This window comes from Melospiza georgiana, chromosome Z (assembly GCF_028018845.1).
Source record: "Melospiza georgiana isolate bMelGeo1 chromosome Z, bMelGeo1.pri, whole genome shotgun sequence".
Classification (NCBI taxonomy): domain Eukaryota; kingdom Metazoa; phylum Chordata; class Aves; order Passeriformes; family Passerellidae; genus Melospiza; species Melospiza georgiana.
Window position 1 is genome coordinate 31,619,840 of NC_080465.1, and position 12,811 is coordinate 31,632,650.

Below are 12,811 nucleotides of genomic sequence, written 5' to 3' on the forward strand. Positions count from 1 at the left end.
AATACATTCCTCCCTCTTAACAGCACTGTCTCCCTCCTTGAAAATCCACTGCAGCATCTTCAGAAACAAGAAAAGCACATGGGCAGCTCACACATCATCAGTCAGCTAAATACTAGGTTTTGTGAACACAGGGATCTTGAGGTTAAGTGCCTCCCAAGTGCAAATCTTAATAAAATACTAAATCAGTCACAGAAAACACATTATTCCAGGGTCAATTTAAAGGAAGCATATGGCTTTAGACTTCGTTTACTTTAAGAAACCACTTTTACAAGACAATCGACTTGCAAAAAGAAAACTTTTTATTTTAGCGAAAACAAGGAAGGAAGGAGAATAAAAGGCAAGTGAAAGGTAAAAATCAGTTGTGGAGTCTTGTAAAGACAAGGAACAAGATCCAGTCCTGCCAATTGCTCATCTTTGCAGTGTTGGGCTATTTTCTCATTAATATTGAGATGATTAAACAAGACTCCAGTATACTTTATTGAAAGGAGCTTCCTCAAAGTTTCTTTTCAGAAGAGACATCTTCAGAGTTCACAAAGTATACAAATCAACAAACATATGGAAATTACTTGCTTAGGATGCCTAAAGCCACTTGCAAGGGAAGGTAGCACTTACAAAAACTCCTGTATGTGTACAAGATAAAATGCAACTTACTAATATGTCCTGCTTTAACTTTAAATGGCACATCCAACTGACTCTGAAAGAAAGAGGTTTAGAAAATTTAAGTTCAATTCAGCAACCTGTGATATGTTCCAATGCAGGAAAAGGTATCATGATAACCTTAACAAGCTTACCTGTCAACCACAGAAAAAAAGAAGTCAGTATAATAAATAAGCAAGCATTTGGTTACCAATTTAGACTGTTACGCTATGTTAGGCTAAATACATTCCCAAAAACAAAGTTCTAGCTTCATGAGCTATAGCAAAAAAAGGTCTTACAATATTGCTCTTGACCTAAGCACATTCCTTTAGCAATCGCTGAGAGCTCTCTTAGGGGGAAAAAATGTATACACTTTGCCCTTTAAATTTAATCTCAAATTAATCAAATAATCTATATAGGTGCAGAGAAAGCAAGTCAGTAAGCTTCCACTTAAAAGAAAGTGTGTTCTAAAATAAGAATCAAAAAATGCACAATAAACCCATTAAGCCCATTAAACACATAAAACATAGCTCAGGAATAATTTTTGCAAGTATTATTGTTATTTTCACTAGCTTACCAGTGCATTTTCTTTTATTTCCAGATTTTTCAGTGCTACAGCTCCTAAAAGAAAAGAAGCCAACAGGAAAAACCGGAATAAGCAAAGTGGTACACACTGCAAGTCCCAGAGTCTGAATCAGTGGGTTACAGAAGCCTAGAAGACAAGGGGCCTAATGTCTCAAACACAAATGGAGGACAGCAGTGGAGTCAACAAAGATTAGTTGGTAAGAACACATCATGAGAAAGAATAGGATGTGGCAGGAAAAGGTGGCCATACAGACATAAGCCAGAACTTTTCTTGGACAAAGGTCTATGTTCCGGCTCCTGAAATAGAGCATAAATCAAGGAATGAGGTCAAGAAGTAGGCATAGACTGTTCAACCTAAGGTCAATCCAGTATGCAGGGAAGACCTCTGACCCATTTCCAGTAAGGTCTAGAAGAACAAACTGCAAGTGATAACTCACTTGCACAGTAAACAAGCAAATTAGCTCCATAGCACAGAAATCTTAACTGTGTAAAGGTACCCAGAATCAAACCTGAACACGCACATGCCCCAGGACCATGGACACTCCATCCGCTGCACTGATGCTGGAGTCAGCACTGCCGATGTTCCTTCCTTTCTTTCTCTGTACCGCCCTTTAATCTCTGTGTGTCTCTCCTCTCTTTCACCCATCCCTTATCCAAGACTTACTACCATGTGTTTATACTATAAGAGAGTAATTTACACCAACTTCCACACTGTGTATATAATTTATTAGCAAAACTTCTAAAGTTTTTACAGACACACTAACTTCTGGTGTTCCTTTTTGACCACAGGTATCAACAAATTTTGGGTGCTCCCTTCCCCCTCACAGTGGGACACCCCAGTGGTCCATGACCTATGGTTCCCAAAACTTCTACTGTGGAGAGATTCACAGCCTACATATCAAATAGCCATGAAAGATGATTAAGACCATGAAAGATGATTAATCATTCCACAAAATAATATCCGAGATTGTCTCATGGCACTTGCATGTCCATGAAAATAAACTAAAATTACTCAAAGTAAAGATGCTGGAAAATCTTGTCTCAATTATGTAAGAACCCATTTTGAAATCTAAAATTAGCCTCTTTTTCCTCAACCATCTGTTTCCTATCCTTGTAGAAATCTAGCAACAGTAAAAGTGAGTGGAATTTTAGCCCTCAAAAGATCTTATTCTTGCCAGTTTTATTTATAGGCCTACAAAAATTCACAGGGAGTATTTCAGTAATCTAATTTTTAAGGAGAGAAATTCAGTATTCTGTGAACAAAGAAAATTTAAATTGCAAGATCAGTTTTATAATATACTTTACATTAAACACTTGCCAGAACAAAAGGAATACTTGCACCAGAAAACTCATAACTTAAACATGCACACAGTCCAATGAAATGTCTTCTGCAAAATCTACAAGAAGAATGGAGCTTCTGTGATGGTTACTTTCAAACTAGTTGCATGGCATTAACATATGCACATGGAACAGACATCTGATACAGCTGAGCAGGGACATAAATGAGATTCCAGAAACCAGAAGCAGATTACAGGCCTGGAAAGGAATACAACTTGAGGTTGCAAACAAAGATTGAATTGACCAAAAATGCTTTTCTTTCGGGATGCATGTTAGAAACAGCAAAATGTATGGGGAAATAGGAGCTCCAATTGCAAGAATATTCTTGCAGTTATATAGTGCTAATGGCAATCAACAACTATTCAAAGTACCACCAATTTTGGGAAACCGGACCCACATCTCAAAAGCATACACACTAGAAGAATTGGCTCAAGTTGTTGAACTCATATGGAAGAGATGATCAGGTAAACTAATCCATCCATCTCATAGCACTCACAAAATACTATGAAGGTTTTAATGTTTTAATTTATTCATTGCAGTAATTTATAATCACTTTCCAGTAGAAGTGTATACATCTGACATGTGCATAATCACTTTCTAGTAGAAGTGTATACATCTGACATGTGCTAACATCACCCTCTCCAGAGAAATACTACCTGGCTTTTGACAGCTGATGCCACTGCTGTTAAGCCTTAAAACACACACATTGCCAGGAACAACAGAAAAGGGTAAAAAAAAAAAAAAACCAAAGAGAGCATTTCCAAAAGTAGTCTGTTAACTACTCTAGGAATTAGAACTATATAGTCTTTGAAAGCGATAACAAGGTGATAGTTTTATATACCATTAGTTCAATTCCATTCTAAATTTATTCCCTGATAAAGCTTACTCTGCAGAGACCATTTTAACACACAAAAAACCCCCACATTGCTTCTTCAAGAAGATATCATTAATTGTAATTGTATTCATGGCAAGTAATTCTAATGGTATCCAGAGCAAAGGTTCAGGTTCGTAACCAAGTTACCAGGCATGAGGTGCAACTTCTGCAGGTCAGTTGTGTCATGTTAAAACATTCAGAAGGAAACTGTAAGGCTACATGGCACATGAAACAGTTTAAGTGGGTTGAGTTTCTTCATTTTCACTGATGGCTAGGTAATCATTCTCTCTCATTTATCAAGAGTCCGACACATGCCACAGTTCCGCAGAGGCACAATAACTCAAGCTACAACAATTTGGCCCCCCAGATGCTTCCAAAAACAAAATACTGCAAAGTGAGTAAGGATTATCTTAAACATTTACAAACAATGTTTTGTGATGGCAGAACTATTTCTCATTTTATTTGAGCACATTATAATGGCAGATAATAAATAGAGAATCAATAATGTTTCAAACAGGAAGCTTTTGAAATTTCTACATTAAATGCTGGGATTTCGAAGTGAGGTACATAATTCTTCACTGGTTTTGCTTATGATTTTACAATTTAAAAAAAAATCACTTGGTTTTACAATCACATGATTTTACAATCAAAAAGTGTGATATTTTACTTAAGAACCTCTAGAAGAAATTAGTAGAACCCCAGGCATCTGAATTTCAATATAAAATTACTGAAACATGTTCACTAAAACATAAGTTTACTTACAAGAGCCTTGTTATGGTCTGATCACAGCAAATGGAGTATCAAAGCATACAAAAGTCTACTAAAGAGGCACTAGATTTTGTGTATTGATATAACCTTTCTTTTTCCTATACTTGAGAGAGAGCCCAAGACACTGACTAAATATTCCTGCAGTAAATAGGAAATATTTCCAAAGTCACCACACTTGCAAAGCTTGCAACCAACTCTGATGCTCAGGACTTGAAATGTAGTTATTGACCACGCCAGTATTCTCCTTCGTTACCAAAATTTAGTCTCTACCACATGTAGCCATTTCTCTTGCAATGAAATGTACATCTAAGTACATTACCATAAATCCTTACCATTCTGTTGGGGATTGGAGGCAAAAAACCCAAAAGCCCCCACAAACAGAAGCAGGAAAACCAGGGAATAAACCCTAGTGACAGGATGTAAAACAGTTAATGAATTAGCCTTGGATTATTGACAGTAGATTTTAATTGCAAAAATCAGAAAATACATCAAGATTTGATTATCAGTTTTGGTGATGATCAGTTGGGTTTTTTTGGCAGGGCTGGTGTCCCCCTGCTGGGAGCAACTAAATGTTTTGATGTCAGAAATGCATCCAGTGCATGATTAAAAATTACCCAACTAAGCAACCTCAGAAACTGTATGTACAAGTAGTTGGAGTTGTATAAATACCTAGGGTTAAACATGCAGGCTGCAAGCCAAAACAATAATAAAAGCCAGAACAGTTATAAATATCTACAGAAAAGTCTAGAATTTATTTAGGCTACTTTATAAAGCAAACTTTTAGATTTACTGATCTCTGGACAATGTGAGTAATTCAAAAAAATAAAACAGCTGTCAAAATTCTAGAAAAATTGCTTTATCATTTTAATTTTAGATATTCAAAATAACTTCATTAATTTAAATGCATGAACTAACATCTCCTACCAAGAATTCAGCTTGCAAAAAGAGATCTAAGAGTAAACTACTTCACCAGAGGCCTAACAGAAATTTTGTTATGGTTGTAAACAAAAGATAAAGGGGTGGAAGAAAATTAATCTACATAAAAATCCTGGAGATTTTACCTAATTGATCACTCTCTGCTGTCTTTAAATAAAAGGGCAGGGGAAAGAAAGCAGATAAGAGAGAGAGGAAAGATCAGAAAATGCAAATACCTTAGCTAGTATGTGATCAGTATCCAACATTCTTGTTCAAATATTTCAACAAAATTTCTGCTTTTTTACAACAACGTTGTCAGCTTGTGAATACCTCTGATCACTTAACACAAACATTTGCTTTTGCTAGTTATTTCCCACTTCTGTTTGTGCTGTTAATTATTTCTGTTTAAGCATACCCTCTAGAGACAAGCTGCAAGCCTTTGAGGATCAGCGTCTGCCAAATACCTCATCTATTGACATCTATTGTAAAACGGATCGTGAAAGACAGTAAAAACTAGTAGACATTATGTATCCCTCAAGTGAATTCAAATTGCTGTTATGTAAGGGGAGGGGAGGAGGTTGCACCTGCTCTACCTAGACAGGGCAAAATAAACAAAAGTAGTTGTCTTTCACTGTCATAATAGTTGTAGCCAAAAAAAAAACAAAACAAAGTGTTTGTGTGCTCACAAACATGTCAATTATCTGCCTATATCATCTTACTAACACAGGTACCCCAAAAAGAGACACCAGCTACTCAAATAATAAGTTGTGTTAAGTAAGACATGCTTGAGACCTTACCTAACACGCAAGTGTGCCAAGTCAACCAAGATTTAAGTTTTTTAAAGGGCAGTACAGAGGATCTGACCAACACACTGAAAAATAGCATCATGAACTGTCATTAAACAATCATCTGGTCTTTCAATACTGGATATGTCACTGGCATTTCACTTCTTGTCAAAGGTAACTGATAACTGCATACATCTCACATTGCTGCAAGCCTCTTTTCAAGTATTTTAACTTGACCAGGTCTAGAGCATTCAAAAATATCTAACTCACCTAAATACTTGTCTAACCTGTTTATCTAAGCCAAGTACTTGCACACTCGTTAGCACAGTTCATTGAAACTATCTTTCTTAGTGAACACCAAAAAGAGAGGTTAAAGAACACTGTCCTTCCCAGTATCAGCTATCCAATAGCTTTCTCTGATGGCTGCCTAACACAGTAGTCTTTTACCTTGCTTCATATTAATGGAGTTCCTTAGGCATATGATTTTCTCCCTTTACACTTTCTTCCAAGCCTTGGCTTTTACAGTATTGGCTTTACATGTTCAAATTAGCTTTTATACCTGTGTAGGCTGAGCTACCTTAAACTTTCTGCACTGCCTTTTATATTTCAGGTCATTCAGCTCTTGCAACATTCTCAGCCATTATTGTTTTCAGATAGAACATCTTTTTCCAATTTTGAGATAGCCTACATTTTTTTTACCCTTCAATCTGAAGGGTTTTTAACAAGAAAAAAAAAATCATTACTGTAATTATCAATGTGTTCATGTATTTACTGGAGCAGCATCATCAAACAACTTTACTACACAGATTGAACATGGAATAGATTTAATAGTGCAGGATGAATTCTCTCATTTATCAAAACCAAGGTTAATATTAAGCATGATCATTAAAAGTAAATAATAAAGCTCCAAATTTACAGAGGCTGAAACTATATAAAATTGGGTTTTATACATAGATTCAATCTATGAACAGGTTACTAGCCTTAATTCAAACAGGCTAGCTATAAAAAACCACAAGGCCACAATTTGCTCCCTACAGCCTTTTAATATAAACTACTCTGGTTTTTAATCATTCAGAGGCAAAAAAAAAAAAAAAAAAAAATATATATATATATATATATATATATATATATATATATATAGTTTGCACAATGCTCCAGCATCCAAAAAGCACTGGTGATTTGTTAAAGGAGAAAAAAAACCCAAACAACTTTCCTTTTTTTTTTTCTTTCTTTCTTTTAATTTGATGGATTTAGGACAATTTAATTTCAATAGTACATGAATTATGTAAAATTTGGCAATCTTATCAAGACACAAAGGCAAACATTGTAAGAAAACACATAGCTGTAATGGAAATGCTTCCAGAGCACACAGACAAGCATGAAAATCTATTAAGTTTACACAAGATATGAAGGCCAAAATAGTACTTTTTTAAAAAATACCTTAGTTACAAAATTTTAGTAATTAGCAAGCTAAAAAGATTATCCATAGACTTTAGGCATACAGTGAGTCTAGGGATCTGCTAATCAATGATGCACTCCATATTAACATATTCTACTTTTTCTACCACGGTTACTACTAATAGTTGCTGCCTTTTACATAGCAGAATGCAATATATAGGTCCTTTGAGATATTTGAATTAAAAGAAATATTGCAGATGTACAGACCATTAAACACAATTTAAGTTAAAAAATAGCATCATGTGGAAGACCAGGAAAAAACTCCACAGGTAATGCCTCACCAACAAAACACAGCATTTCTGAGCCTCTTACAGCAAGACATTGGTAGCTCCATGTATCAGTATACACTATAAACAAGTCAACAGGCTATGCAGAGAAAAAACAATTTTATTCTAATATATAGGCACTAGAGAAGTGGGATATTCAGTTTAAATAAAAATATACTAAAGCCTCTAAAATATGAGAACCTCTTGAAGATGAAGTAATAAAAAATAAAATTAAGTTCCACAGAAAAATATGACAGCTGAATATCAAAACTTCAAAGTAAAACTGAGGAGGATTTTTAAGGGGTTTTTTTTTTTAGGGGTTGGATTGTTTCGTTTGGGGTTTTTTTTTAATTGAGACAATGTGCATCTAATCTGTTAATAGTTGCTTCACAGAGTCATAAGCTGCCATAACTAACCATCAGCAACTTAGAGAACTGGAAAAAAGAAGCCTTTACCTTTTTTGCAATGTACAAACATTGCCCAAAACATTTACAATGTTTCATATTTTTCATTAAATATTCTGTCTTCATTGAACAGAAAGAAGACATTTTGGTAACTTCAGTACACAAATTAAACAGTTAGCTTGACACAGTTCTGCTGAAAGGTGAAATTAGTCAAACCTTGCAAATAAGGCTCACCTAACCAGTAAGAGATACGCGATATTAAGCCTCACTGCTACAGATGAATGACTAATACATTGTCTCCAGCAGTTACATGTGCTGTTGCTGTGGTAAGACTCCTTACAGAGACTGAACTTCACAAAGATGGTATGAACGCCTTGACTAACTGAAGGAAAATAACTGCAAAGACGAAACTAAATAAGGACAGAAAACAAGCATAAAAACAAAATGTTGCAAAATGCAACAAAAATGATGCAAAAAGCTCCAGGAGAAGCTCCAGAACAAAATCTGGTTAATGTATATGAGTACGTAGGAATGGAACTGCAGGTAGGCAAATACCTCGAGAACGTTTCACACCTACTGTATGAATGCACTTGTAAAAAAACCCTGAACCTCTGTGTTTGCTTTTGCTGATGCTGCAGACACCTGGGATGCACATGCAAAACTGAGCCAGCACTGATCACAGGCATCCGTCCATGGTCTGCGCCTGACAGACCTTTGGTGCTGTTTTCTTGTAGGTACCTTACTAAGGGTAACTCAGGAGGGCGCATTCAAACAGAACACTTTACTGCTTTCAGAACTAGCATGTTCATTTAATTCTACAGACCACTGCTTACACCGCCTAGTACAGCTAGCCCCTGCTAACACCTAAGGCAGTACCTACTCCTGGTTCTTTAAGGCTAAAAATAACGAGTATTCCAGACCTACAGATGGCAGCGCCAAGAACGCAAGGGATGTCACTGTCGTTCGCGGAGAAGCCACTCACCCCCACAAGCACTAAAACGCCGTCAGAGCCCTTGGCGTTTATGCACGGTTTATTTCCGGGCGTGGGAAACGCCCATAAACCAGTTCAGTTTCGCATTCCCAGAACCAGGTCAGGCTCCCGCCTCCAACCTGCCCGCCCACCAACTCCCAAACTTTCTGCAAGCACCACAGACACCGCGGCCAGTCAAGGTCCGTCCCCGTTTAGGAGACAGCACGGGCGGCTCCATATGGAAAAACAAAACAGAAGCGTCCGTTTTGCACTTCGCCTCCAGCACTTCGCTTGGTTTCTCTTGCCCCCGTTCTGCAGCTCCTCCCGCTCCGCTGCCGCCGCCGCCCCCCGCTGCCGCAGCCGGCAGCTCCACGGACACCACCTCCCAGCCCGCCCGCCTGACCGCCCCCGCGGCTATTTTTAAGCGGCCGGGCAGGTGGAGAGGCGGCAGAGTTGTCGGCTGCGCGGCCCGGCCCGGCCCGGCCCGGCCCAGCAGCGCCCAGGGGACACCGCCCCGGCCTCCTCCCTTGAGCGGGCGGCAGGGCGAGCTGGCCGGGCAGGAAGGCACGCGGCGGCATGAGGGCAGGCTTGCGGCTCCCCCGCGGCGCGCCAGGCCCGTACCTCCCCAGATGCCCAGCTTCAGCTGGGAGCTGTCCAGGTTCACCACGTAGTCGCCAAGGAAACGGTTCAGGACGTCCACGACCAGGGACTCGAACACCATCCTGCCCCCCGGCCGCCGCCGCCCGGCAGCAGCGCCGCCGCCCCGGCTCCGGCCGCTCCCCGCCGGTCCGCCCCGCCCCGCGGCTCGAGGGGGCGGTGCAGCCGTGCCCCCCCGCCCCTCCCGGCTGCGGGCGCGGCGAGGAGGGGGCGCGGCTTGTCCGAGGCTACGGCAGCCGGCGGGGGCTGCGCAGCTCCGCCTGCCGCGGGCCTTCCCCTCCCAGGGCCGCTCCCTACGCACGCTGGCTGCCCGCTCTCGTAAAGGTACGAGTTGTCACGGAATGGGTCAGGTTGGAAGGGACCGCAGGGGGTCATCTGATCCAATCTGCCTGCTCAAGCAGGGTCACCCCAGAGCAAATGGCACAGGATTGCAACCAGGTTGTTCTTGAATATCGCCAGTTAGGGAGACTCAAGAACCTCTCTGGGGAACCTGCTCAATGCTCGGTCACTGCACAGTAAAGGAGCTATTCCTCATATGTGGGTGGAGCTTCCTGTACATCCGTTTCTGCCTGTTGACTCTTGTGCTCGGCACTGCTGGGCAGAGTCTGGATCCGCCCTCTTGACATCCTTCCTTCAGATACTCACAGACATTGATAAGGTCTCCTCTCAATTCTTCTCGAGGCTGAGCAGGCCCGACTCCCTCAACCTAAGAGAGGTACTCCAATCCCGTAATCATCTTTTTGCTCTCCACTGAACCCATTAGTTTATCCATGGGATTTAAGTGTGGCATAGCCATAAGAGTTTTTTGAGTATTTTTCTCTTCCCCAGGCTAAGCAAATATACAAATTACTGCATGTCTTGAGCTGTTCAAAAATGGTTAAGCTATTACTGGCATAATGACTAAATCAAACTGAATTGAATTTATCTCTGCAAAGAGCTTGACTCCCAGGGGGTTTTCTGGCTTGGGTGTCAGCTGAATTGCATGGAAATAACCGGGCCGTGTTCGTCCTGAGTGGCTGTGCTGAGGACCCTGCAGTCACAAGGTTTTTTAAGGAAACTCTTCTGTCTGACTGTTCACAAGACTCCCTGACAGTCGCACTCCCGATGCCAGAGACTTTCACTGCTAGGACCGAAGGCCCTTGACAGCAGGTGGCTTCACTGAAGTGAGCTGCTGGACTTCCTACACACCTTCTGTCAGTGTTGCTGAACCTTTGTATTCAATATAAAAAATTAAGCCATTGAGGGAAAGGAATGAGAAAGCTGCCAGATATTATACACTTTTCCCTTCTCTTTTACAGAAATAAAAGAATATTGCCTAGCACTTCTGACCTTTCCTTTAACTATAGGATTTATAAGCCTGCTTACCACAACCTGCCACACCAGCAATGTCTTGCATCCACCCAATATACAGAATAAATTAATTTGTTACGAAGTATCTTGATATAAAGAAATACTTTTTTATCGGGGATTATATTGTTCTTTATTAACACAAGGAAGGGGGAAGAGTGATACTGAAGATTGATAACAGAAGATGTAAAATGCACTGTCTTATTGAGGCTTAGGTTCCTCTGAAGTTACTTTGTATTGTTTGGAAAAATTACAATCCCAGCATTTCGAGTTCTTGGGTTTAGCATCTTTTTCCATTGAAAAACAGCAGTAATGCCAAAAAAATTAAAAAATAAAAAAACCAAACACAAAAGACCCCACATACATACACAGCAAAAAACACAACCCACAACTACATTAGAAAGGGATTAATTGGAATAATTAATTGGACTAGAATGTGATCAGCAGCTTGTGCACACCAAATGTAACTGTTTCTATGCACTAATACACATACATGAGAATCTCTATAGAATCTCTACTTGGCTTTCTATAAATTTCTTACACAAAGCCAGACATATTTCTTATAAGCTATCTCTAGGGAAAAGTGTGAATACAAGGCTTTATTTTGTGACTCAAAGCACATATCTTCCTATTTAGTTGTAGAAAAGCTGAATGTTAAATCTGCTTCTGTCCATTTACTATTCCAAAATTGGGCTTAGGCACTATGCATCTTCAGGATTATCTTCTACCTGTCAGTTTTCCAAAGTAACTTTACTTTGTAAGTCTACAGCTCCTTAGGGCATGGGTAAAATTTCTTTGTCTGTTGAAATATCCTGGAGAAGGCTTTCTGAAGTCTGGGGAGCAGGAGTGTCCTAGGTCAAGTATGATTTCTTTTGATCACAGTGATTCAGTTTTTATTTTGTTATTGCAAAGAAAATTTCATGGTATGATTGATTTTTTGAATCCATAAAGTGTGGGTGAATCTTCCACAGCAATCAGCAAGGTTTTTGAAGCTCTCCACCTGAGAAAAACTGCTTGCTGCTGCTGAACTGCTAGGCCTAGGGTAGGTGATCTCAGATAAGCATGTGTTTCCTACTGCTGGCTCTTACCTACTTTGAAATCCTTAACATTTGCAGACTCATCAAGGCACAGGGTTCCATCTTTTTCCCCTTCATTCCTCTTCATGTCCCACACCTCACTAGCACTGGCAGGAGCGGTGTAATTTCAAGCCCAGGCTGGAGAAGCATCTGAGAAGTAAGGAACAGAGTGCATCAAATAGTGGGCCATCTAGGGGGCATCCATCCAGTCCCATGAGCCAGGGTTTGACTCTGGCATTTTCACGAAATTTGGGAACTCTGTCTACATACACGACACAATCAGAGCCAACATGACAATCAGAGGCACCTGGACAGCAGTTTTTCCACTTGAACTCTTATCCTGTATATTCCTACAGTCTCCATTGAAATCAATTAGTAATCACTCTGCTTTTCCCATTTTTGTAACCAAAGCTTCTGAAGTGCTTGATGGCACTTTACACCTGTAACAAAGCTGTTTAACATGTGACTAGATATTAGCAACCAAGTTTCTGGGTTCCCTGCTCATGGAGTTTCTGCAAGCTGAGCCTGGAGGCCACAGACCTCTCTGAGACAGTGAGGGATTCCTTCTCAGCTTTCTGCTGTCCTCTGTGTGAAGGCTGCTAAGACTTGTACTGAGGTGACTCAGAACCTCACAGGTCTGCCAGGATGACAGGTCATCTTCAGAATACATGTTGTCCTCACTTCAGGACAATCAGAAACATCCTTCTCAGCCACGTATTAGAATTCAGGAAA

At 40.0% G+C, this 12,811-nt stretch overlaps 1 protein-coding gene across 1 annotated transcript in view; it reads right to left on the reverse strand.

Moving 5' to 3' along the window:
- Nucleotides 1-9,766, reverse strand: part of VPS13A (vacuolar protein sorting 13 homolog A) — a 108,171-nt gene extending 98,405 nt beyond the window's left edge. Inside the window, exons 1-3 of the mRNA XM_058043374.1 lie at nt 9,621-9,766; nt 1,214-1,257; nt 652-694 (exon numbers count right to left, since the gene is read on the reverse strand). Coding sequence (XP_057899357.1) covers nt 652-694; nt 1,214-1,257; nt 9,621-9,720 — 187 coding nt within the window. The 5' untranslated portion in view covers nt 9,721-9,766. The remainder of the gene's footprint in view (nt 1-651; nt 695-1,213; nt 1,258-9,620) is intronic.
- Nucleotides 9,767-12,811: the final 3,045 nt, after the last annotated feature.